Source organism: Sturnira hondurensis, unplaced genomic scaffold (assembly GCF_014824575.4).
Source record: "Sturnira hondurensis isolate 20B ecotype Veracruz unplaced genomic scaffold, ASM1482457v3 Scaffold0025370, whole genome shotgun sequence".
Lineage (NCBI taxonomy): Eukaryota > Metazoa > Chordata > Mammalia > Chiroptera > Phyllostomidae > Sturnira > Sturnira hondurensis.
Window position 1 is genome coordinate 5,877,713 of NW_028098001.1, and position 25,619 is coordinate 5,903,331.

The following is a 25,619-nucleotide window of genomic DNA, read 5'->3' on the forward strand; positions in this document are numbered from 1 at the left end:
GTGTGTGTGTGTGTGTGTGTGTTTCTTTTTTAAAATTTGTTTATTTTCAATCACAGTTTATATTCAATATTATTCTGTGTTAGTGTCAGGTGTACAGCATAGTGGTTAGATAATCATATACTTTACAAAGTGGCCTGGTAGCTAACTTTTGCACGGTCTGATTAAAATGTGAAAGAAAACAGTAGAGTTTTTCTTCAGCTTTAACCCCTTTCCTCATAAGGAAAATATGTTCTTCTTATTAAAATAATTCATAGTCCTCCAAAACAGAAACAGCACTTAAAAGCAGAGAGTAAAAAAGTTGCTGCCCTCTGAAATCCCACGGCCAGAGGTAATCATTCCTAGCAATTTAACAAACACCCTAGCAGACATCTGACTTTAATTATGTAATTTCCTGAAAGTGGGGTTATATTTTACATGCTGATGTAAGCTGATTCATTCAACTTAATGATATGGACGGATAGCTTTCCAAGGCAATGTATTTACACATATATTTAGATCTATAGGTGCATTTTAAATGCTGGCATAACATCTTGGTGCACCCTGGGCCATGTTTGGTTTCTAGAGGATGCATTCATCAGCTCTTCTCTACTCTCACCATTCATTCTTGTATCAATCTCTTAGGACTGTCTTAACTAAATACCACAAACTGGGTGCTCGCTTCTTCCTTGCCTCTTATTAGGACTAGTGGTTGCTGCATCACTCCAGTCTATAATCTGGGTCACACGGCATTCTTCCTGTGTCTGCGTGTCTTCACATGGTGGTGTCTGTGTATCTATGTCTGAATTTCTCTGTTCTCCAAGGACTTCAGTTATTGGATTATGGCCCACCTAATCCAATTTTATGGCCTCATTTTACCTTGATTACATGAGCAAAGACCCTATTTCAAAATCAAACCCCATTCACAGGTATTGAGAGTTACAACTTCGACGTATTTTTCTAGGGGACACAATTCAGCCCACAATGGCTCTGCAGTGGCGGGGGGACCCTGGATGACTTCTCACGTCATTATCCTTTGTCCCAGTGCTGAGAAGCCCAGGCCCTTCCATGGGAAGATTTTGTGCTACTGTCTGCCCCTGCATGGCCACCATCTCCTCATTCACTTGCCCTGCCCACACTCCTCTGTTCATAACATCAAAGCCTGGAAAAAAGCGAGTCCAGCCAAAGTTATATTGGTGTTGAGACAGCCCAAGCTTGCTTCACTTTATGCCTAGAGGACTCAATCTTGTCCCTCTCTTCTCTTTCATTCTGATATGTATTGCCACACAATTTTCTCATCTCATCTTCTCTCATCTATTCTTGGAAAGTTCAAATAAACTCTCTTTCTAAAACCATTATTAAGAGTTTCTTGGGGACTTCTGGTCATGATGGTGACATAGGCAGACATAGCTCACCTTTTTGTACAACCACATCAAAGTTACAGCTAAAATATAAAACAATCATCACTAAAAACCATCATAAATCAAGGTGAATGGAAGTGTGACAACTACAGAATTAAAGAAACCACATCCATCCAGACTGGTTGGAGGTGTGTGGACATGGAATGGCCTGCCCCCACACCATGTGTGGTGGATAAAAACTCGGGAGGGATATTTTGGGAGTGAGGAGCCTCAACCCCACACCAGGCCCCCCAGCCCAGGGTTCCAGTGCCAGGAAGATAAGTCCCACAACTTCTGGCTACAAAAACAAGTGGGGATTGAGTCAGTAGAAGAAACTGCCAGAGCCCAAAGCAATTCCTCTTAAAGAACACACACATGGACTCACCTACTCAGACTCATTCCCTCTGAGCTCCAGCACCAGGGTAGAAGCTTGAAAGGTACCAGTGGCATACAGGGAGGAACTGAAGTGTCTGGTATCAAGGTGAGCAGAGGCTATTGTCCCTATTCTGAACCCTCCCCCTACAAAGCCACAAAGCCAAGAAGCCAGCAAGGTGGTGCCATATCTGAGACTCCGTCAGCCTGGCTGACACTTTTTGCCCCACGTTGGAGATCCCCGCCTGGTGGGGGGGTCCCTGTGGGGGGACCCCCCACAGGGACTCTGCCCCACCCTATTAACAGGCCTACTGAAGCTGCTTTTCCACATGGATGGCTGCTCTTGGCTCATGCTTCACAACTTCCTAAACCCTTTCAAACAAGTAACAGCTGGCCTCAGGGGGCTCCAGGCCCAGCACTAGCAATAGCTAACCTAGATTCATAGCTTGGCTTCACCTGGGACTCTCCAAGCCCAGCACAGGTAGCAGCCATCTCAGATTACTTTATAGCTCAGGCAAGGTGGCCCCAAGGAAAACACAGATGGGGAGTGCTGACCTTCCCCTGCACCACGCAGGAAACCCCAGAGGCTTCATGCCTAGTGGGCAGCTACAGACAATGCTAGAGCACCACTACTGTGCCCCTGCACAGCTGGTCCTCCATGGAGGGCAGAGGTTGGTGGTCAGTGGTAACAGCCAGTCCTTGTAGCTGACTGGCTGGGTAAATCCCTCCCATTGACCTGCCAATGGCAATCAAGGCAAAACTACAGGAGAAGGATATACTCAGGCTACGTGGAGGGCACATCTTGAGTACCCAGCTTGGGTGACAGGGGAAGCTGTGCCACTGGATCCTATGGGATACCTACTACATTAGGCCACACTACCAAGACACAGAGTCAAAGCAGGTCTTCCTAAAACACAGAAACAAACACAGGGAGGCTGCCAAAACGAGGAGACAAAGAAACATAGTCCAAATGAAAGCAGATCAAAACTCCAGAAAAAGAGCTAAACAAAATGGAGATTAGCAATCTATCAGATACAGAACTCAAAACACTGTTTGTAAGGATGCTCGAGGAACTTAGTGAGGACCTCAGCAGCATAAAAAAAATCCAGTCAGATATGAAGGGCACTTGAATTGAAAAAAGAACAATTTACAAGAAAACAACAGTAGAGTGGATGAAGCCAAGGACCAAATCAATGATTTGGAACATAAGGAAGCAAAGAACAACCAACCAGAACAACAAGAAGAAAAAACAATCCAAAAAATGAGGATAGTATAAGCAACCTTTGGGGCAACTTCAAGAGGTGTAATGTTCACATAATGGGGTGCCAGAAGGAGAAGAGAAAGAGCAAGAAATTGGAAACCTATTTGGAAAAATAATGAAAGAAAACTTTCCCAATTTGGTGAAGGAAATAGACATGCAAGCCCAGGAAGTACAGAGAATCCCAACAAGATAGGTGCAAAGAGGAACACTTCAAGACTCATCATAATTAAAATGCCAAAGGTGAAAGATAAAGAGAGAATCTTAAAAGCAGCAAGAGAAAAGCAGCTAGTTACTTACAGGGGAGTTTTCATAAGAATGTCAGCTGATTTCTCAAAAGAAACTTTGTAGGCTAGAAAGGATTGGCAAAAAATATTCAAAGTCATGAAAACTAGGGACCTGCAGCCAAAATTGCTGCACACAGCAAAGCTGTCATTTGGGATCAAAGGGCAGAGAAAGAGTTTTCCAGACAAGAAAAAAATAAAGGAATTCACTATCACCAGACCATTATTATATGAAATGTTAAAGGGAGTTATTTAAGAAAAAGAACATGAAAACAATGAACAATAAAATGGCAAAAATATGTATCTATCAACAATTAAATCTAAAAAACAAACTAAGCAAACAGGAAGAACAGAGGCAGAATCATGGATACAGAGAATGTTTTGATATTTACAAGATGGTAGGGTGGGTGGGTGGTGAGGTGAGGGATTAAGAAGTACAAATAGGTAGTTACAGAATAACCATGGGGATGTAAAGTACAGTATGGGAAATGGAGTAGCCAAAGAATTTTTACACACGACCCATGGACATGAAAAGGTGTGGGGATTGTCTGAAGGAGTACAGAGCACTGGGTGAAGGAGGGCAAATGGGGAAAAATCAGGACAACTGTAATAACATAATCAATAACATATAATTAAAAAGAGTTTTTATATAACTTCCATAATGTGCCATTGTTTTGAGTACTTTATATGAATGAACTAATTTATACCCAACAAACCTATGATGTAGATGTCACTACTCCAAGTTTACAGATGAGAAAACTGAGACAAGGAGGAATTAAGGTTTGTTAAAGTCATGGAGCTGGTAAGTGGCCAGGTGAACTCCCCTAGTCATTATGTGTACTCCTCTTAGATGTTTTCTAAGTTGGGATATCAAGCTTGTTTGCTTGTTTGTTTTGTCCCCTGTTTGAGCCTTTCTGGAGTCCAGATCAAACTGCATCTTCTGGCTGCTCCTGTCCTTTACTACATACCAACCAGCAGGTTTATCATCCCATCTCTCAGGGGCCATGGGCTCACCCAAGAGAGCTCTGTGTAGAACATGGAGTGTGTGTTTTCAAAGCTTCTGGTTCACTCCTTGTGTTTCCAAGGCAACTCTCCCTGGTTTTCTTAAACAGAGGGAAAAGATAATGGAGTAGTCCTTCATGGAATAAAAACAGCTTTCAGTCCTTTCAGAAAGGCCCTGTGCAAACCCAGGAAAAAATATGATTTGCTTCATGGGTACCAATTTAAGCTGATGAGATTGGACAAAGGCTATATGGGATGAATAACCGGTTAGTAGTTTCTGTCATATTTGAAGAGTACTTTCTGTTTATTCACTGCAATAAAAGCTCCTGCCTCATTCAAACAACCCCCAAGCCTACACACTAATCACATGTCAAGCTTGTCTACACCCTACCACATGTCAAGCTTGTTCCAGCCTATCCCTATTGACCCAACCCTTCTGTTACCTGACTCAATACTAACTTTCTAATTCAGCCAGATGGTGTTTGTCACCTCAGCAGTATTTCTCTGGTGCATTTCTGAGGTCTACCTGCATCCCAACAACCAGGAGAGTGTGTTCAACAAGCAGATATCTGGGCACCATTGCAGTTACCGAGTCAGAATCGCAGGTGGTGGAGCCCAGGAATCTACATGTTTAACACGTGATTCTTCTGTACATCAGAGTTCAAAGACCACTGCTTTTAGCCAATGTGGTTCTCAAACTATGGTGCTCAGACCAGCAGCATCAGGACCACCTGGGAAATGTGGAGGTGGAGCCCAGCCATCTGCTCTAACAAGTCCTTCAGAGCTGGTGTGCACAGATTGCCTGGCCCCATCCCCCACAGCTTCTCATTGGTAGATCTTGTGTGGGCCCCAAGAATTTGCATTTCTCACTAGTTCCCAGTGACGTTCTTGCACCTGGTCCAGAAACACCACTTTGAGAACCACAGCTCTAAGTCAATGTTTCTCAACTCTGGCAGCACGTGGGAAATCTTTTTGTTGTTGTTGCTGTTAGCTAGTACTTTTTTTTTTTTTATTGTGGCAGGCCCTCAGTGGCTACTGCTCAAGTGAAGGGACATCATGTGAGAGGAGTCCTGGCCTGGGTATTGGAGACATGCGCTCTGACCCGACTTCATCTGGACTCAGGCAAGGTCTAAGAAAAGCCTTGGGGAGCCTCCTCACATCCTGTATAAAAGGATCAGGCTCAGCCTGGATTTCAGTTATTCATAGAACACCATTGTGAAGTTTGTCTCACATACTAACTACACTGCTACGGACTCATTTTCTTAAAAAGTCAACTCCCCTCTTGTAGTTTATTTTGACAAGGAAGTTTACATCACTATCATTGATGGGAAACTGGTATCATTTACCATAAATAGAACATGACTTTAAGAATAAAGGTAATGAACACAAACAAAAAAGTCCCTGCCTCTGTATTCCTGAAATCATCTTGTTGTGCCCCATTGCGTGTACCCCCAGCTCTGAGGCACAGAGCTAGACCATCTCTGAGTTCTATTGTTTTCTGGGCTGAGATGGGAGTGGGGCGGGGTGTGCACACAGCTTCAGTTCACTGTACACATTTACACCGTCCTTGACACCATCTTCGGTCCCAGTGGTTGGGTAATAATATTGTGGATCATTTGAAACCTTAACATTTCTATCCCCCCCCTTTTTTACAACAATTAATCATGATTCTCTAGTTGCCAGAATGAAATAGATAATATCTATATCCTCATTTTTTTTCCTGAGGAATGAGCAAGTGGTAAGTGACTTGTGTAAGACCAGTGGAGTGACTTCTATCTACACGGCGGATGGAGTGTCAGAAGTAGAAATGATGTCAGATTTCAGAGTCATGTGAATGACCTATTTCTTCTTGTGATGAATGTGGAGATTGACTGAGCTGACCAATCTCACAATAAGGACAGTGACAAGGGCTCAGTTCTGCTGGCTCCTGCCTCAGTGGTATTGACTTCAAAAAAACAGGTCCAGTCACTCAGGAAATGTGGGTGTGGCTTGCAAAAAAACCCAAACAACTTAGCCTAGACCTTGATTTATTTCTACCTTTTCCCAAAATGCTGTGAAGAGATGTTAGATAATAGTGAATAAAACAGTAAATGTACTAAATAGTGGCCGAATATTCATTCACAGGAGAGAGGGTTCAGATTTTGGAAAGAAAATATATTACATGAAGCCAATTGGTCATTCATGTTTAACTTTCTGCTGAAGATGAGACCACCGTCAGGGAAAGCAGGGTTCATGGGGAAGCGGTTTGCTGTTGCCTCTCAGGTGGAAACTCACTGGCTTCTTCCTTGTGACCTCCAGGCTGGTACAACCGTCTGTACATTAACTTCACGCTGCGTCGCCACATCTTCTTCTTCTTGCTCCAAACTTATTTCCCGGCCACCCTGATGGTCATGCTGTCCTGGGTGTCCTTCTGGATTGACCGCAGAGCCGTGCCTGCCCGAGTTTCTCTGGGTAAAAGCATTTGATAAGGTGTGGTTGGGTGGTTTGCTTTTTTTTTAACTGATCACTATGTAAAGAAAAAGTAAAACCGTTATTCAGAGTTCTTAAGTGATGGGCTGTCAGAATCAGAAGGAGCAAATATTCCCCCTTTCTTGTCTTCACTGCTCCCACACGACCCTCAGTTCCCTGGGCTACATTAAGAAGACCATTGGGAGCTAAAACGACATCAGCTCTGCTCGAATCATCTCACAAAGACAGAGCCTATTTGGGGTTTAGACCTCCACTCCCGTCAGTGTTAGCGCTCAATACTTTGATGCATAAGACAATTTCACAAACACCCAAAACTTACTCTGTAAATACAAAAACTTGTTCATTGGCCTTGTTTAGACAGACTGAGAGTTTGGAGGTAGGGCCCAGGTCACGTGATTTCTGGGAAGGAAAGGGCTGTACTCCCTCTGACTTGTGACTTTAGTCCTCCACAGACACTGAATTCCAGAGTGAACGTTTACAACTAATCACTGTAAGTTTGGACAAAATCAGGTTGGGTCCTGAGAAATGTGAGGGTTTGACCAGCAGGGCAGTGTGAAGGGAACTAGCACGATAGACGTCCAGGAATTTCCACAGTCTTGGTGGACTTGGAAATGTGGATTAGATGAGGGAGAGTGTGCTCATTCCTCCAGGGGCGCCCTTTAGTCTCTGAGTTAGTCCCGCACTTGGACAGGTCCTTTCTGAAGCCCTGCTGCCCTCCGCCGCACAGAAACCTGGTGTCCTAAATGCTTACAGTGAAAGGGGGCGCGCAGGGGCCTGCCCGGGAGTGGAGCCTGGCTGCTGGGCGGGGGGAGGGGGGGGGCAGACCCTTGCATCTCTACAAGGTGGAGACATGTCCGGGGATTTCTTGTTTGATTAAGAGATGGTGGATGTAGCGTGGTGACTTTAGCGAAATGGGGTGGGGGGTGTTGTGCACCCCCTTCAGTGGCTGAACTAAAAGCTGGATGTTGCAGGTATCAACACGGTGCTGACCATGTCCACCATCATCACGGGCGTGAATGCCTCCATGCCCCGCGTCTCCTACATCAAGGCCGTGGACATCTACCTCTGGGTCAGCTTCGTGTTCGTGTTCCTCTCGGTGCTGGAGTACGCAGCCGTCAACTACCTGACCACGGTGCAGGAGCGGAAGGAGCGGGAGCTGCGGGAGAAGGCGAGAGAAGTTTCCTTTATGTCCTCGTGTGAGGCCAGGCGGCTGGGAGGATGAGAATGGAGTGAAAGGGGGCTGCCTGTAGAAGAGGAAGAGAGGTTTATGCAAACAGGGAGTGCTCCATTTTAGAGTAGGTTCTAATGTCTTCCATAAAGGATCCCATGAGGCAGAAAGTCTTTGGACAAAGACTAGAGACAGAAAGGTGGGTTCTTTGGCCTAACTGCCATTTATGCTGGGCCTCGGTTTTCTCACGAGTAAAAATGTGTAAGAGAATCTTCACCCCACCTTCCAGGGTTAGTCTAAGGGTCACATAAAATAAAGTACCGTATTTTTCAGACTATAAGATGTACCCCTCCCCCCAATTTGGGAAGAATAATGGTTGTTAATTCTACTTTAAGTTCTGTTTACATTGGTGAAATATTATGTTATTAAATATTTCACCACATTTTTTGCTTTGAAAATTATTTTTCTATTTTCCTCCTCTAAAACCTAGATGTGTCTTATAGTCTGAAATATATGGTATGTCAAAGTTGTTTTGATACTGTAGGGCTCTAGACACACACAAGTATTATTATTGAACATGTCTAGAGAAAATACCTTCGTATCCTATGGCCAGATAAGGCAAGAGTTCTAGAATAAAAAGCTTTATTTATCAGTGATTTGGCTCTGTAAAAACTCAGCCATGTATGACCTTAGTCTTCAGCGTCATTGGAAATACTGTACTATCTGTATCGTACTGCACCATAATGCACTAAGCTACACTGTATTATGAGACAGAATGCAAACGGGGAGTCGAAGGCAGTGTGTATGGGTCTTGACACAGGGAGAGTCAGTCTGTTCCATTCATACCCAGATTGTGATTAATGACAGTAAAAAATAAAGTGCCAGTTTGTTACCAAATCATTGCTAGTTGTTGGACTAATCAAAGGGGTATTCACCTAAGAGGTGTAGCAATCAGGGTCCATGCAAGTCCCCCATTTGTGCCCACCCAGGTGGCTGGTAGCTCCTTAGCATGGGGAATTTTAAATTTTAGGAAAAGAGGATGTGTTGGCTTTTTCAAAAAGTCTTCCAATGCTCACGTTACACCTGTTAAAATTTTCCACATTGTCTCCAAGATTGTTTAAAAATTTACATTCAAAATTCTATTCAAACCTTTTTTACTTCAGCATTTGAATATTTGTTCAGATTAATAATAATCTGTACATTGATTATTATCAAATGACTTTGGATTATATGTAAGCACTTTTGACTTCTAATCTGTTAGACTTCCCTGTACAGAGCTGTTCAAAAAAAATAACAAAGACTTCACCTGACAAATAAGGGCCTACGAATCGTGAACTGCAAATGTAACTTGTACTTGGGCAGCTCATTAACCTGTTGCCGTGAGTTGGGGCCCGGTCTTTGCCAGAGATGATATGACACCAACTAAAGGGAAATGGGAAATCCACACATGGAAAGACAATCGGGTCCCAAGCCCAGCTGCCTGTCTGTGAGAACAGACACCCAGGAGGTGAGAGCTCTTCCCCCCATGCTGGGACAGGAGCCATTTAAAGGCAGAGAAGCTGCAGTTGCTGGCGACAGACAGTGGTGGGAAGGCACACATTCTCTCTCCTGCTGCCCCACAGAGAAACTACAGCTGTGGAAATGGCCCCCAGGGGAGTGCAGGTTCCCAAAGCAGGAGCCAAGGAGCACCTGGCCTGAAGTCACCTCCCAAGTCTGCTAAAAATGAAGATTCTGGGGCTGCATCCCAGACCTCCTGAGTCAGAGTCTCTGGGGATGGCATCCTGGCATCTGCATTATTAATAAGCTCCCAGGTGATTCTGATATTCCCTGAAGTCCGCTCTCTACTCTGCAAAGGGCAAAGCTGACTGGAGCCTGCCAGGCTCACCCTGCTTCAGATGGGGGCCCCAGGCTGCCTCGGGTTGAATGCAGCAGGTGGGGTGGGGTGTCCGCCTCCGGCGCCCGAGCTCGAATGCTCGGCCTGATTACCCAGCCCTGTTCAGCATGCCAGGGGCTGCTTGGTTTCTCTTAGAAACAAGATCTTTGACATGCCTGATTCTAACTCAAAGTCTTTGGAGAAAATCATTCGATTTAGCAGAATGAATTTCCATTTAGAGAAAGGGAAAGAAGTGAAGGCCTGTGTCTTTAACAACAATGACAACAATGGCAACAGGCTCCACTGACAACATGTCACAATTTAACCAAAGTTTGGGTGTGATTATATCTAAATGCAAATAATTAAATAGAAGACCTCTTATTGACCTTTTATCCCTAAGTCCATAAGTCTATTCTAGGAATGTATTAATGTGCTACCTAGTTACTGTGGCTGATGGGACAAGACGTAGGAAACAATAATGAAACTATCATGCCTGATTAAAAAACTAGGCCCCAAATCACAAAAAAATTTCTTCAAGTGTAAGATTTCTTCAAGTGTAAGAATACTTCAAGTAATTCTAATTTTCTATAAAATCATCCATTTTTGCATTCGTTTGTGATATCCATTTGAGTATTTCAAGATTCATAACAATAGGGGGCAGGTTGTGAAACGTCATTATCTCACTTTCCCAAATGGAAATACAGAGGCCTCTGAGGACTGAGAGCCAGGTCAGAAACACATGAACGTCAGCAGGTTGGGGAGGACACACCCGCGGCCCGCGGCTGTGCCAGGCAGGCCGCAGGCCTTTGGCCAGCACCGCCAGTGCAGTGCCAGCTGGAAGCCCTCCTTTGCCCACTCAGATTGTGGGAGAAGTTAAGCTAAACCATTTCCTTCCCTCCAACTTATAATTCATAAACATTTCATACTCACAGAAGCAGTTTAACAGAATAGGCTAATATACACCATATGCCTGCACTGGTGTCCAACGTTGTTGACATTTTGCCAACTCTTTGTGATCTCTCTCGGTAAACACAGCCGTGGGGGTGGAGTGGAACCATTTAAAAACACACTGCAGGCATCGTGACCCTTTACCCTTACACGTAACTCTTTAGAGGAAGTACAGTCTCCCAGCACAAAGAGGTGGAGTTTCACTACTGGAATAAGAATGTATAGGTTTAAAGTCCTGACTCAGACTAGCTGTGTGATCTTAGGAGAATTGTATAGCCTCTCTGTCTTGGTTTTGGCCTCTGCGATTGTGGGCATTCGGACTAAGTCAGCGGTTCTAGACCCTGGCCACATAGTAAAATCATGTGGGCGGGCTTTAAGTTAGTCTAGAGTGGACCCTGGGTGTGGCCGCTTTAAGAGTTTCCCAGGTGACTCTAATATACAGCCAGGGTAGCGAATACCTGGGTTTAATGATCTCTGGGGATCCTTCTAGCTTTGCCTTTCTGTGGTTCTTAGTAGCCCTGGGGCTTTGTTCTAGGCCCAGGCCACCTCCTGTACCCCTCCCACAAGGCCTGATCATGCCTGACACCTTCCCTTGTGCTTGCCACCCGCAGTTCCCATGTATGTGTGGAATGCTGCACTCGAGAACCATGATGCTGGATGGAAGCTACAGTGAGTCTGAGGCCAACAGCTTGGCTGGGTACCCGAGAAGCCACGTTTTGACGGAAGAAGAAAGGCAGGACAAAATAGTGGTCCACCTGGCGCTGAGCAGTGAATCTAATTCCTCCAGGAAGAAGGACCTTCTGAAGGGCCAGATGGGTCTTCGTCTCTTCCAGAACACTCACGCCATTGACAAATACTCCAGGGTGATATTCCCTGCCTCCTACATATTTTTCAACTTAATTTATTGGTCCGTGCTTTCCTAGGGGCTCCAAGGCTGTACCTATGAAAGGGCCTACACTTCCGTGGGGCCTGGCCAGCCACCGGCGCATGGACCTGCTGACCACGCCCCCCTCAGCAGGCAGACCAGCAGCCCCTGGACTCCTGTGAGCAGCGTCCCCTACCTCATGGGTTTGCCCCTCATTCATGCTGTGCTCTGCCCCACTTCGTGTCTCTCTGTGATTGTTTTCTTCTCTCCTTGTGTGTGAACAACTTATGAGGGCCACCTCCTATAGGAAAAGATTCAAATGCCTTCCAGATGTTCTGAGACCTGTATGAGGCGTAGGATTGAGTTGTGAAGGAAAGGGGGAAATGGAGGGTGACCTTAGGGATAATCTGGATAGGAGATGGGAAATTAGGATAAAAAATAGGAACAAGACATCTGTAAACACATACAACTGGATTAAGTGCCTACCCAAAAAGGAAGAAGGCTTAGCTTTGGACAGGAAATCATTTGACCTGTGTGAGTCTGTCAGTTGGCATGATCCTGCAGTATTAGGGGACATTTACCCAACCATTCCCCCACTTACTAACGATGGAGCACCAGGTGCTGTGGAAATGGTCAGGCAGACATTCTCGTTTCACGGAGGACTCCTCTAAGCCTGTCTGTGCCCATTCTACATCTATCAGAAAGCTCTTCTGCTCTCCTCCTGCCCTCGACCCCCAGGTCCCCTACACGCCCATCCTGTTTGCTGGTGCTTTTCCTGCTGGGTCTGTCTACAAAAGCATTTCCTGCCTCCTGTGAGGCCCTCAAGAAGCCAGCTCATTGCCCTCTCTTGGAATCTTCATGTAGGAGAAGCGCTTGGGAGGGACAGGGACGAGAGAATTAGTGACAACAGAACTTGGTCAGGGGTGGAAGGAGGCATGGGTCTGCTTCGGAAATTTGTTTCAGGTGTCATCTTACCTCCCTCTCTATTCTTCTCCCCAAGCAGGTGTCTCCTGGGCGGTGCCCAGGCCCTGCCCCCACCCCAGGACACCCCCCAGCTGTGCCAACCAGAGTGCCCCACACCCTGGAGTTAATTTCTCCCTTACTTCCACAAGCTAGTGACTCTTTCCTCTAATGCAGCTAAGCTCAGATTAGGAAAGGAATCTGATTTATTGACTCTACAGTATATCGTTTGTGACTGTTCCCCTTAATTCTGTTTTAGGTGTTTGCTAGTCAATGTAGTAGAAACTTTAATCAGTAGAAGACATGGTTTTGAGAATGGGACATTTTCTTTAAATCCCAGCACTTGGAATTAGAAGGCTGTTCTAGGATAAACAGTCTTCTAAATCAGTAAGATTTCTTGCTTACTGAAGGAAGTTCTGCTCTTTTCCCCACTGGCCCTACCACCTTGCTGCTCAGAGTCTGGGTGTCTGATGCTTTGGTCAAAAGCAGACAAATGGTGGCCCTGGCCAGGTAGCTCAGTTGGTTGGTGTTGTTCTGATGCGCTAAGTTTGCAGGTTTGATCTCCAGTCAGGGCATGTGCAAGAATCAACTAATGATTATATGAATAAGTGGAACAACAAATAACTTTTTCTCTCTCTTTCCCCCTCTCCCCTTTCACTCTCTCTCTAAAATAGATTTTTTAAAAAAGAGTAGACAAATGGTACAGCCAAAGAGAGCGTAAGCCTGCCTTAAATCAGGTACACACTGGCCTGTGGAATCAGCTCCACGGCCCATGCCTCCCAGGGGCAGGATTCTCAGTTTCTGAGGATTAGGGCACACAGGGATACCAGAGCCTCCGGAAGTTTCAAGTCAGGGGCCAGTAGCTACCTGAGCCTCTCAGGCCCTCAGCATGACTGATGGCACAGTTGCTCTCTGCATCCCAGCTTCTTCCCTCCTTCCCCAGGGACAGGCCCTCTCCTACTCATCTGTTCCCATATACACCCCTAGTGTGACCCTGGTCCCAGACACTTGCTTCACTACTCCATTGCCTATGCTGAAGACCCAGTACATCCCCTCTAGTCACCAGCCCTCATCTGAATTATGGCCTCCAGCTCATTGGTCCAGAAGTGTGTAATTCAAGGAGCTTAACTCAGTGATAGACTCCAGGAAACAATGTGAATTAGATTACCTTGGGCGACTACAAGTTCAAGAAGTCCCCAAGACCACTCTCAGGTTTAATAATTCTCTAGGAGTTTAAGGACTTGGAGAAGAAGAAACGTACATGTAGAAAAGGATACACTAGACCTATGCTATCCAATATAGTAGCCACTAGCCATGTATCTATTTAAATTTAAATGAAAGTTAAAGAAAATAAAATGTTTAGTCTCTTAGTTGCACTAGTCACATTTCATGTGCTCTGCTCAGTAGCCACAAATGGCTAGTGGCTGCTGTATTGTACAGTGCAGATCCATAGAACATTCCCTCAATCATAGAAAGTACTATTCATGCTTCTTTAGATGGAGGAGTCAGCCTGAGAGAAGGCCCAGCAGAGACAGGAAAGTTTGGGATCTCAGAGTACAGGGTTGGTGGAGCAGGTCACTTGCTTTGGCTGGATCCCAGGCTATGAGGAAAGGAAGTACGAGATGAGAGACCCCCTTCTTTCTAAAACACTAGGGGTCAAAGCAGGTGGCCCATGCCAGTGCTAGTGAGGACAGCTTCTCCTTCATGGAATTGTCTGGCCCAAGGCCACTGGATTTCCCAGCCTCGTGGACAAATGAAGAGTGAAACTGTGTAAACAAAAATAATTCAGTGGGACAGGCATCTGGATTTGCTGAGAAACCTTTGCTCTCTAGAGACTCAATACTAAGACACAATACTGCTCAAAGAATGATAATTATATTGTAATTAAATATATCATATTACTTTGTTGTCTTATTTAATTTTAACACTGCTCTATGTTGGCTTCATAAATTGAGGCTCATATAACATGGTAGTCTGTTCACATTTAAAAAAATAAAGATGTATTTTTAACTAGCTCGTGTTTAATTAGAATTAATTCTATAGCAGATATATAAGACTACAAGCAGCATTTTATCATGTGGGACCATGATGGAATGACACCGCTGTATTTATCGTTCATTGCCTTTACTGCAGAGCGGTGGTCTGACTGCGTGAGAACAGTGGGAAATTAGGGAAAGAGGAGACAGCTGTAGGAGTAGAAAAACAGGAACTAAGGAAATGTTGAGAACATGAAAATTCTTCATCCTGAGGCAGGAAGACAGAGGAATAAATATAATTATTTTCACGGATGGTTGAATGATACTTCATTTCACTGAATCTAAGACACCATCAGATGTAAGTAAGATGTGCCCATACTTTATATACCACCCACTTTTTCTTTAAGTATAATTAAATTATAGCATGCCAATGATTATAAGATGAACCCCAATTTCCCCAGTATTAAATTGTGAAAACTATGCATGTTAGAATAAAAGCAATACATACTGTACAAAAGCTGGTGATCAAGCATACTTCTTTGACACCAAGGAGTCAACTTTATTACATACCTGTCTTCAAAGCTTTTTGCCTGAGTGGGGGGGATGGGGGTTGTGGCAGATAAAGAAGTTAATGGAAAACACCTTTCAGTCATTCACAAGCTCACACTGTAGTGGGCGTGGTTCGAAGGAGGGAGAGCTCACAGAACTCGAGGGAGGAGTAAATGCTGACTGTGTTAAGTCTCGAGCAATGGACAGATGTAATTTCAACTAGTAGAAAAGGAGGGGGTGTGGGGATTGTGGGGGAGGCGAAGAGGGGAGATGGAGGTGGAAGAGTGAAGGGGGGTAAATGGTGATGGAAACAAATAAACAAAAAAATAACAGGAGGGGAAGGGATGATAACACAGCAGAAGGAAAGCTCAGGCGTGTTTGGGGGACGGTGAACAGACACCTTATTAAATGTACAAAAGTCTCGGGTTCTCACCCTTCTGGTTCCATGGCCTCAGAGTGAAGGGTTCTTGTAGGTTTGTTCCACTGAGAATAAACCTGGGGAAGAGATCTGACTGGTCTGGTTTGGGCCATGCATGTCAAAGTTAACCGAAGCTCTGTGCCGCGTGTACATTTAGAAAGTGCGGTCCCTTCAAAAACGCCTTGATTTGGTTTGATCTTTTTGTAACCACCTGAGAAGGGAGACTGTAAAGAGTTTGAGGGAAGAAATTAGGCAAGAAAATCGTGATAATAGTGGTGGAGAAAGTTGGTGGTGTAGGTTCAGTTACGTGTGACAGTCACAGGCTGTGCGCTGACGTAACGGACTGAGAAGCCAGGAGCGACAGCTACTTCCTGCACAGGGTGAGGAGCTTGGGTCTGGCAAGCAAGAGGAGATTTCAATAAAATGTCATAAATGATGGTGTAAAGTTATAAATGATATGTCTAAAGTGTGAGAAGAGAGGGGCTGATCAGAGAAATAGGAGAACCAGGAGACTGTTGTGTGATGGAAACTGGGAGAAAGGAGACTCTCGTATGGAGGGGGATAGGTCTGGGGCGAACAATGACCATAAAAACAGAGAAGGGTAGCACTGGCTGGGTGACTCGAGTGTTTGGAGCATCATCCCGTAAACCGAAAGGCTGAGGATCCAACGCCTAGATTGAGGGTTCCATCCCTGGTCAGGGCACTTACAGGAGGCAACCAGGTGATGTTTCTTCCTCTCTCTCTCAAATCAGTAAAACATATTCTTGGGCGAGCCCTGGCTGGTGTGGCTCAGTTGGTTGGCTGTCATTCTGCAAACCAAAATGTTGAGGGTTCAATCCACAGTCAGGGGACATGCCTGAGTTGCAGCTTTGGTCGCTAGTCCAGGCATGTGTGAGAGGCAACGGACTGAAGTTTCTCTCCCTCTCTTCCTCCCTTCCCTTCTCTCTGGAATCAATAAAAGAAAAAAAATTTTAGAAATTGAGAAAGGTTTTAAAGACTGTGAACAAAAGTGGTAAGATGGAGACCAGAGGCCGGGGAGGGTTAAGTGCACAAGCAGGCGGCTCTCCTTGTGAAGGAGAGGAACCCTGCTCTCAACCACAGTGGTTTAGTGAGGTGCAAGGAAAGCTGTCCAGAGGGCTCCTGCTATTTCTCATGCAAAGGCTCTTGTTTTCTTGGTGGATTTAAAAATAACACCGGGGCATACTTGGCTTGAATGAGGGTCATGGTCTCCACCATTGGTTCCATGCACTATTATATTGGAATTTGGGGGAACATTCCAAGAACAGTGATTATAACCTGGTCACCGGCACTGTGGACAAGATTTTGAGAAGCAGCAGTCTTGAGGACTCGTGGCATCCTTTGTTCCCACACATGGGGTCCGGAGACCGTGCAACCCCTGCCTCATCTGTCACAGAGGATAGGAGAACCGATGTCAAAGCAACTGCACTGTGTAAAGGGTCGGAGACTGAGTGTGTTCTCCGTGGCTGTACTGTGTCGAGAGTGGGATGTATGGCTCCTAATCCAGTTCCCACGTAAACCCGCTGAGGCAGGAAGGCTTTTCCCTGCTACATGCCCACTGAATTGTGCTGCCTTCCATAACTGTGTTCAACACCCCTACCTAGGTGGACTTCACATAAAACAATTCCTCTCTCATGGTAATTTCAAGGAAAAGGTGATTTATTCCCTCATTTGGGTAGACAGAGAAGGGGTTGATAAAGAATAGGAAGAAAACCCAAACTGTTTACTGTGGGGTTTTGTGGGTTGTGCTGAAATATGTTAGCAGAATTGTTTCCACGCCCAGGTAGAAACCTGGGCTGGAACCAGGACGCCATCCTGGAGACTGGCCTGGGGGGCAGGCGGCTCTTCAGGTGGGCAGGACAAAGCACGGTGGGTGTCCACCCCCTCTGTGCTGTTGTAGGGAGGAAGCAGTTTTCCTCCATCCTTTTAGGGTCCCTGGCCTCGTGTGAAAATTAAACTGAAAAGGACAGATTAACAGGAGGAAAGCATACAAATTTTCTAATGTGAGTGTCACCTGACACAGAGCCTTCATACAGAAATGAAGACCCCTCTGCCCCCAAACACTTAGACTTGAGAGTTTTTATGCTAGATTGAAGAAGAGTGGGAAGTTGTGGAAACATATGGCAGGACAAAGGGTATGAGGCGAATGTGGGAACCGGGGGCAGCTGAGCAAGGCCAGTGTGTTCAGGTGGGCGTTTGTTTCCCAGATATAGGGAGGGCACTTCTCATGTGACATTGTGACCTACTTCTGGAGAAGGTCAGAAATTCCTTCTAGAACATGTCATTTCTCACATTCCTTCAGCCTCAAATATTCAATAGGCCAACATGACATATTTTGTCATGTTGTGTCCTGTGGGTCTGTGTGTCCTGAATTCTATCACTGTTTAAAGGGTATATTCATTTAATGACTGCAAAGCAGTCTTCACAGACCCATTGCCACCATTGGAGATTTCTTCCACTTTTCATTTCATTGCAAAGGCTGTGGCTGGGGGATAAACCCTGAGTGGGAAGCAGTCTATATCCCCAACCCCACCACCCCCACCAATCACTGGGAAATGTGACATGAATTAAAATGGTACCCACAACCCACTTGGTGTGGCTCAGTCAGTTGGGTGCTGTCCCTCAAACTGAAAGGTCACTGGTTTGATTCTCGGTCAGGGCACATGCCTGGGTTGCAGGGCTGCAAACAGAAAGCAGCCAGTTATTGATATTTCTACTCTCACATTGATGTTTCTCTCCCTCTGTTTCTCCCACTGATGCTGGGAAGGTCCTATGACTCAGCCTGTCCAACCCCCAGAGCCACCGGTGAGCACCTGTACCTGCAACATACAAACAATCTCTACTAGCAGGTTAGATAAAACACTCAGTCCTCACCCTCAGGCCTTCCGATGTCATTCTGAAATGACATTTGGGTCAGCCATTGAGAACATTAGTTTAAGGATGTATTTTATTTTATTCATTTATTTATTTACTGACTTATTTTTATTTAAACAAAATTGAAAAATGAACCTTGGCTGTCGTAAACCACTCTTTAACCTGGCTGAGCTTATGTTAATGAATGCTCTTCTCTACCTTGCCCGTTTACCCAGGGCGTCTTAAATTTTAATGTGCACAGGAATAACCCGGGGATCCTGTTAAGTGCAGATTCCGATGTGGGAGGTTGGAAGGTGCCCAGGAAGATGCTTGCGTTCCTAACAAGTGCCCAGAGATGTCCTGCTGCTGGTCGGCAGGCCATGCTTCAAGAAGTGAGGCCCTTGAGACCCCTGCCCATCATTCAAAGCTGACATCAAGTGTCGATACCCCTCTGTGACGTTTCCTGACACCCTCTTCCTTCCCAAGGCAGGATTTATTATTACTTCACCTGTGTTCCCAAAGCATTTTATGCCTTTGTGCATTGAGGCGTTTCATGTTGTGATTATTCTCCCTAACCAAAGCTCTCCAGTCCTGGCTGTGTGTTAGTCACCTAGGCAGCTTTGGAAAAAAATCTCAGTGCCTGAGCCCCACCCCTGGAGTTTCTGATTTTATCACAGGCCCACTTTTTTAAAAAAAAAAACAAGGCTAGGTGGGGTTTTTTTGTTGTTTGTTTTTTGAAGGCTAATACTAGTCTGAAATGAATTTCTCTGGGGAAGTATTGTCTCAAGTTGCTTTACGTGGCTTGCAAACTGTGTTTCCTGGGACCCAGGGGGTTCTCTGGGGGGTGCCTCAGGATCTGCTCTGGGGGAGGGGGTAGATGAGCAGGAAGGAGCAGGGCGTCTGGGGACTAGGACCCTGCCAGGGTGAGCACAGTGCAGAAGGAAGACAAGCCACTCTTCCAATTTCCCCAGCAATTTGTTCATCCTCATCTTGGGTAAACCAACCAGCCAAACAAGGAATTCTTAGCTTACTATCACCAGGTGCTTTTATAGGAAACCTGTCTTTTTTAATTCTTTCAAGAGCCTGGTGAATTAGGGCGTATAGAGGAGAAAAGAGGTAAAAGTAGCAAATTATAGGGCCAGGACTGAAACTGGGATTTCTGGCCTCCATTTCTTTTCACTTTTTATAGTTCCCTGCAAGAAAGCTAAGGGGGAGAGACACAAAGTTCCAATCTTCTCCTATGGACACTCCTCAGATCAATTCTGGTGGCTTCCTGGTGGCATGGATGAAATGGGGGTCGGAGGTGGGAGGGACAGGCTGGCACTGACCACCCACAGAGCGTCGGGTTTCTGAAGCTGAATTTGCCAACTGTGCTTGGAAGAAGTTTCCAGCCCCAGGTCCTGGTCCTCTGGTTGCCAATTCTTTTCTGGCCTCAGTCTTCATTTATGTTTTCCTTTCCTTGTATTAAAGAACAAAATTCAACCAAGTGAATTCGAAGATCTCATTGGCTTTATTAAGTGATTCGTGAATTGGGCAGCATCCCATCTAGCAACTAGAAGGACATGTGGATGAGCTGTACAAAATGAAAGGTTTTTGTAGGCAGAAAGAGGGTGAGACTATGAAGTTAAAAGAGTAGATTATTTCAGGCAAAGATATGGTCCCTTAGGGAAAGGCAAAGGGTTTTCCCAGGTAAGTTCACCTCACTAGTGTGGATCTGGAAATTCCAGACAGATTGGTTTAAAATTCTACTCCTGGGAGAGGCAGACACTCCAATCAGTCTAGGCATTAAGTTTGGGTTTGATGATGTGGCTTAGCAAAAGTGACTCCTCTGTGGCCAATTGTTTCTCTGTTTAACATCCTGCACCTTTCCTTTTCCACAGGAGAGCTTCGCTGCTCTACCTCTGGTGGGAGGCTGGCAGCTGCTTGAGCCATATCTCCACCTCTCCCCCGGGGCCTGTCCTGCTGTGCCATTGGAAGGGCTGCGGGAATGGCCATAGACCATCCCCCTGAGAGCAGAGTGCATGAGGGTAAAAGCTGCAGCAGAGGACGCAAGCACAGATGTAATAAGCTCCACAATGTAAGCTCTTTAGGGCAGGAATTTTGTCCATGTTCTTAGGTGCTGTATCTCAGGGCATATAACAGTGCTTGGCACAGGATTGAAGCTCAGTAAATATGTACAGAAAGAAAGAATGAACGCTATTCTTTATCAGCACCTCTACGTGTCGGGTTCTATGCTAGGTGCTTTACTTATGTCATATCATTTCCTGTTTGCTATTGCTATCTTACTCCTGTTCAGTGTGGAGGCAGGGGCCTGGGGATTAGGAGAGTGCAAGTCAGCTGTGACCTTGAGTAATTTACCTAGTCTCTCAGAGCTGTAGTTGCTTGATAGGAAGGAAGGAAGGGAGGGAGGGAGGGAGGGAGGGAGAGAGGAAGGGAGGAAGGAAAGAAAAAAGATGGTAGTTCTGGTCTTCTGGGGTGAATGTGGGGAGCAAGTTAATGGGTCTAAAGTACTGGGTTCAGTGCCTGGCCCAGAGAGAATGCAAAGTAGACGGAGGTGAGAAAAAGGAGAGGGGATGAGGAGGAAGGTGGAGGAGAAGGGAAAGGAGAGGGAGGAAGAGGGGGAAGGAAGGTTGCTAAATTTTAACTTTGCCAAATGAAAACATGTAAAACCACTCCACAACCCAAAATACCACTTTCATCTTTATCACAATCATTTCTAAAACAACAACAAGAATTTTAACACTGAAAATGTAGGAAGAGATCATCTCGGAATATACAAAATCTTTCATAAGAAAACCCATCTCGCACTTTCTCCTGATATTGTCTTCAAAGGACAGATGAAAATTGCATCCTGGACCAGATGGCACTGTTGGGGACACCTTTCTAAGGAAGGACTAGCTCTTTATTTTGCAGATGAGAAACCCCCAGAGAGGTTGAATTGACTTGCCTACGTTTTAAAGAGAAAATACTTACTTAGACACCCTCTTCTGCCAGTTTCAGAATTCAAATTACTCAATATGCAACAAATTACATAAAATGGATGACAGCGTGTGACTTGGGTTGAGACTTCGTGCTTTGGCTAGAGAGTCCATCCCCTCAGCCCCCTGACCCACTGGGACACCTCTGAATGCTGAGGCTTTGGTCCTTCAAGTGTTCTCTCTGAAGTTGGACCGATAGGTAAAGTGGCCCACCTTTCAGGGTCCTTCGCTGAATTGTGCTTTTTATCAAGTTTCCTAGAATATATTTCTGGCCTCAATAAAACTCCTTTGAAAACATTTGCTTGATGTTGGAGGGTGTGTGGCTCAGAGAAAGTCACTCCAAAAATGTACTTTTTGTGGTGTGCAGGTTACTTTGAGCTAAAGGCACTTTTAGCTTTATCCTCAAGAGGAGCTTCTGCCGTTCCCTTGACTGCCTAGAACCTGAATTAGGGGCCTTGCCTATAACCAGAGATTGTTAGCAACAACCTCTTTTTCACCCATCTATATGGCAGGGCAAACTTCTACTTACTAACCTCTGTTCTTATCATCCTGCAACAACCCTTTGAAGACTGCAAGGCATCTTACCTCATCAGCGGCATGGAATGTTCTATACTCATGTTCCTGTTCTGTCTCTGAACCTTCCTGGCATGTGGGATGCCTGGCTCATTTATGCAGAATTCCCATACATATGTATGTGTTACATGTGGGCATTTTTCTCTTGCTGATCTGTCTCACATCTATTTGATTATTAAGACCAGCCAGAAGAACCTTGAAAGTAGAAAAAGTTTAGTCCCCCCACCCTCCACGGTGTCACTGAATACCATCAGATTTATGTATTTGCTCCATGCCACTTGCCGAATGTCACCTACATGAGTTTCAATGAGACTCAGCTACAAGTAAGAGAACCCAAGCTTCAAAGAAAGGAGTTTGAAAGTGGCAGTCCGGAATGGACTAGCAGTTTTCCACGTGGTCCACAAGGACTGAAAACTCAGGCTCTTTCCAGCTTACTGCTGGTTGCTTTAGAGTATGGCCCTGGACCTCATGGCCCAGGACAATGGCAAAAGTCCTAGCCATCATTTCTGCCATGGAAGAAGCAGGATGCTTAAAGGGATGAAGAAGGGAAAAGGAAGAATGCCCACTATCTTCCAAGGAAAGTTCCAGGGAGCTGCCATGCACTTCCCATTGGCTGAAACTTGGTACCTATGGCCACATCTAGCTGCAAAGAATGCTGGGAGGTGTATTTACTCTGAGTAAGCATATACCTAACTGAAAATAAGGAATTCTGGAAGAAACAGAAAAACATATAATGTGGGAAAGAGCAGTTCCTGCCATAGTGCCCAAGAACACACCCACCAGTGTGCATGTAGCACCAGCTGAGAATTGTTAGGCAGCTCATATCTAAGGACAAAATGTTCACCCTTTGCCTTCTTCCTCCCCCCCACTCACCCAGATACCTTTCTGCTTCTATCTCAAGTGTGAAGCAGACAGGTCAGAAATAAATGGATCTTTCTAAGACATTGTGCTGATGCCAGGAGCTTTGGTTACCACTGAGCTCAGAGAGACTTAGAATGTTTTTATGCCCAGAAATAGGACATGGGCACCGAGTCCCTGCCATTGTTTATTTTGAAAGGGGGCAGGATTTCTTCTCTTTCCCCTAACTCTGTTGAATTTGAGGGTAAGCCACTGGGGTCAGATCATCCAAAGAAATTCTTCTCAGGACAGGCTATGAAGGCCCAAAGACCCTGTCCCACCCACAGCTCATCCCTTTGTGTGACCACTCCCTGAGCTGCTCTCTGCAGAGGCCCAGCTGGCTGTCCTCCCCTCCCCACACTCAAAGGGGCCTTGACTGCTTTATTCAAGAGGGCAAGATAAGGCCTCTGGTGATTCTTAGTCTTTTTTCCCAGGAGTGGTGAAGTGTTTGTCCTGACTCACCTCCATCCTCTTAGTGAACAGTAACTGCATTGTCCTGAGATGTCCTGCTGGCTTACAGGTTGTAAAAGTGGCCACAGAGGAGAGTTTTGAATATCTTTAAGAAGTTGAGTCTGTAAGCAAATATGATATATGCATGTTAAAAGAAGAATAATACCAGAGTGAGATAAATAGCTGGAGTTTATTGTTCTGGAGATTATTTCTTAATAAAAGAAACAAGACTACATTTAAAAATAATGTTGTGACTAATAACGTATTACTATGATGGTTTCCTAATCTGGACCATTTGAGGGCCTGGTATTCAAGTTACTGCTCACCTGAAGGTGGTAGTGTCGAGAACAAAGGAACAAATAAAGGAACAAACTTCGTTTTCTACAATATTATTCTGCTCTTGTTATAGCATGTTAACCAATAGCATGTTAATCAATAATGAATATGGGGATCAAAATAATTGACATGACTAGTCATATCTGTATTTCTGGAAAAGCTACCTTTTAATAAAATATCATTAGATAAATGTATAGCTACCTACAGCTCACAGTTGTTATCGAGGTGTGATTTACATATAGATCTTAAGTGTACAGTTCAAAGAGTTTTAACAAATGTGTATACCCGTTAACCCCCTTCCTATCAGGAGATAGAATATTTCTGACACCATATAAAATTTTCGTGCCTCATTTCTTCCTTTTTTTAGATTGTATTTTTTTTTAGAGAGGGGAAGGGAAGGGGAAAGAGAGGGAGAGAAACATAAATGTATCGTTGCCTCTTGAGCGCCCCCTATTGGGAAGCCGGCCCACAACCCAGGCATGTGTCCTGACTGGGTATGGAACCAATGACTCTTTGGTTTGTAGGCTAACACTAAATCCACTGAGCCACACCAGTCAATCATGCCCCACTTCTAATCAGTCCTTATGTTCACCTCCTCTTGACCTCACAACTGCTGATGGGAATTCTATCACCATTCGATTTGTTTTGTTATTTCTAAAACTTTATATAAATGGAATCATAAAGTATGTGCCCTTTTGCATCTGGTTTTTCTAACTCAATGTAACATTTTAAAGATGAACTCATGTTGTTGCATGTATATGAAGTTCATTCCTGGCTGCTGCTGAGTAGTGTCCCATTGTATAAATAAACTATAATTTCTTTACCCATTCTCCTGTTGATAGGGATTTGGATTATTTCCAGCTTGGAGAAATAATGCTTCTTGCAATGGTTACAATAAATAATAAATCTATAACTTATGAATAATGAAACCGACAGGTGCATGCATGTGTTTGTACCTGACTCAACACAGACACATGGGCATCCGAGACAGATGCTCAGCGACAGCTCAGAGGCAGTGAGCATACGACTCGAACCTTGTTTTGGGTGGATACGGGTGGGAGGGAGGGAGGAATGTGTAGAAACTCCTGGATAACACAAAAAATGACCAGTTTAGGTAGCTTAACAGTTGTTACCTACCGGTTGCAACTAAATGAAAAAAAAATAGGCTTGGTATGAAAATGTGTGTTTACAATGTAGATAGGTCACTTCTGATGGGCTATTGATTGCTTCATTTTCCAGAAGAGAAACATCTTGGACTCTTTGTTCCCTTAGGTGTAAAAGAGAGGCACTAATTCCCACCTAGCTTGCCTCACAAGTTTGATGTGAAAAGCACAGGAGAGAACACACGAAGAGCATCTCTGTGTAAGTGCAAGGCGGTGGTGCTGCCTATGACAAACTCAGTTTCCCCTTGAGAGGTGACAGGGGACCATTTACAGTTGTCCTGCTCTTTTTGTTTACGAACTCACTCGCTTCCCTAAGAAGTAGGTACTGGTACTGTTGTTATCATTCCCATTTCGCAGGTGGACACCTTGAGACCTGGACAGATTTACCTCCAGAGGCCACACAGGTGTAAGTAGGGTAGTTGGACTTTGAACCTCAATGGAAGTGGCTCAAACTTGAGCTTTTACTATCGTGCCATCTGCCTTTCTAACAAGATGTCATTATCTCTCCTCCTGCTTTCCAGTAACTGTCTTTCTCCACAGCTTACATATCCCGTGGGAGGGTTGCTATATTCAAATCCTTTGGCATTTTATCTCCTAGATGTAACAGAAGGAAGCTGAAAAGTTTGCCTAAAATCTTAATGATTTCTCATTTTGGTTTTCCTGAAGGCTTGCAGTGAGAGTGCTGGGTCAGCCGTATTCTTAGTGCAAACTCTGCACGTAGGAGACCATCAGAACCACTCCCGCCCCCGATGAAACGGATGCAAGGTGCTCCTCCACATGGGTCTCCCCCAGGACACACAGCATGCTGTCCAACTGAGAGGCGGGAAATGCCC

General features: G+C 45.0%; 1 protein-coding gene across 1 annotated transcript in view; it reads left to right on the forward strand.

Annotated features, from left to right (window-relative positions):
• GABRR2 (gamma-aminobutyric acid type A receptor subunit rho2) overlaps nucleotides 1–14,588 on the forward strand; it is a 33,798-nt gene extending 19,210 nt beyond the window's left edge. The window contains exons 7-9 of the mRNA XM_037039341.1: nucleotides 6,591–6,743; nucleotides 7,733–7,929; nucleotides 11,362–14,588. Coding sequence (XP_036895236.1) covers nucleotides 6,591–6,743; nucleotides 7,733–7,929; nucleotides 11,362–11,673 — 662 coding nt within the window. The 3' untranslated portion in view covers nucleotides 11,674–14,588. The remainder of the gene's footprint in view (nucleotides 1–6,590; nucleotides 6,744–7,732; nucleotides 7,930–11,361) is intronic.
• The last annotated feature ends 11,031 nt before the right edge of the window (nucleotides 14,589–25,619 follow it).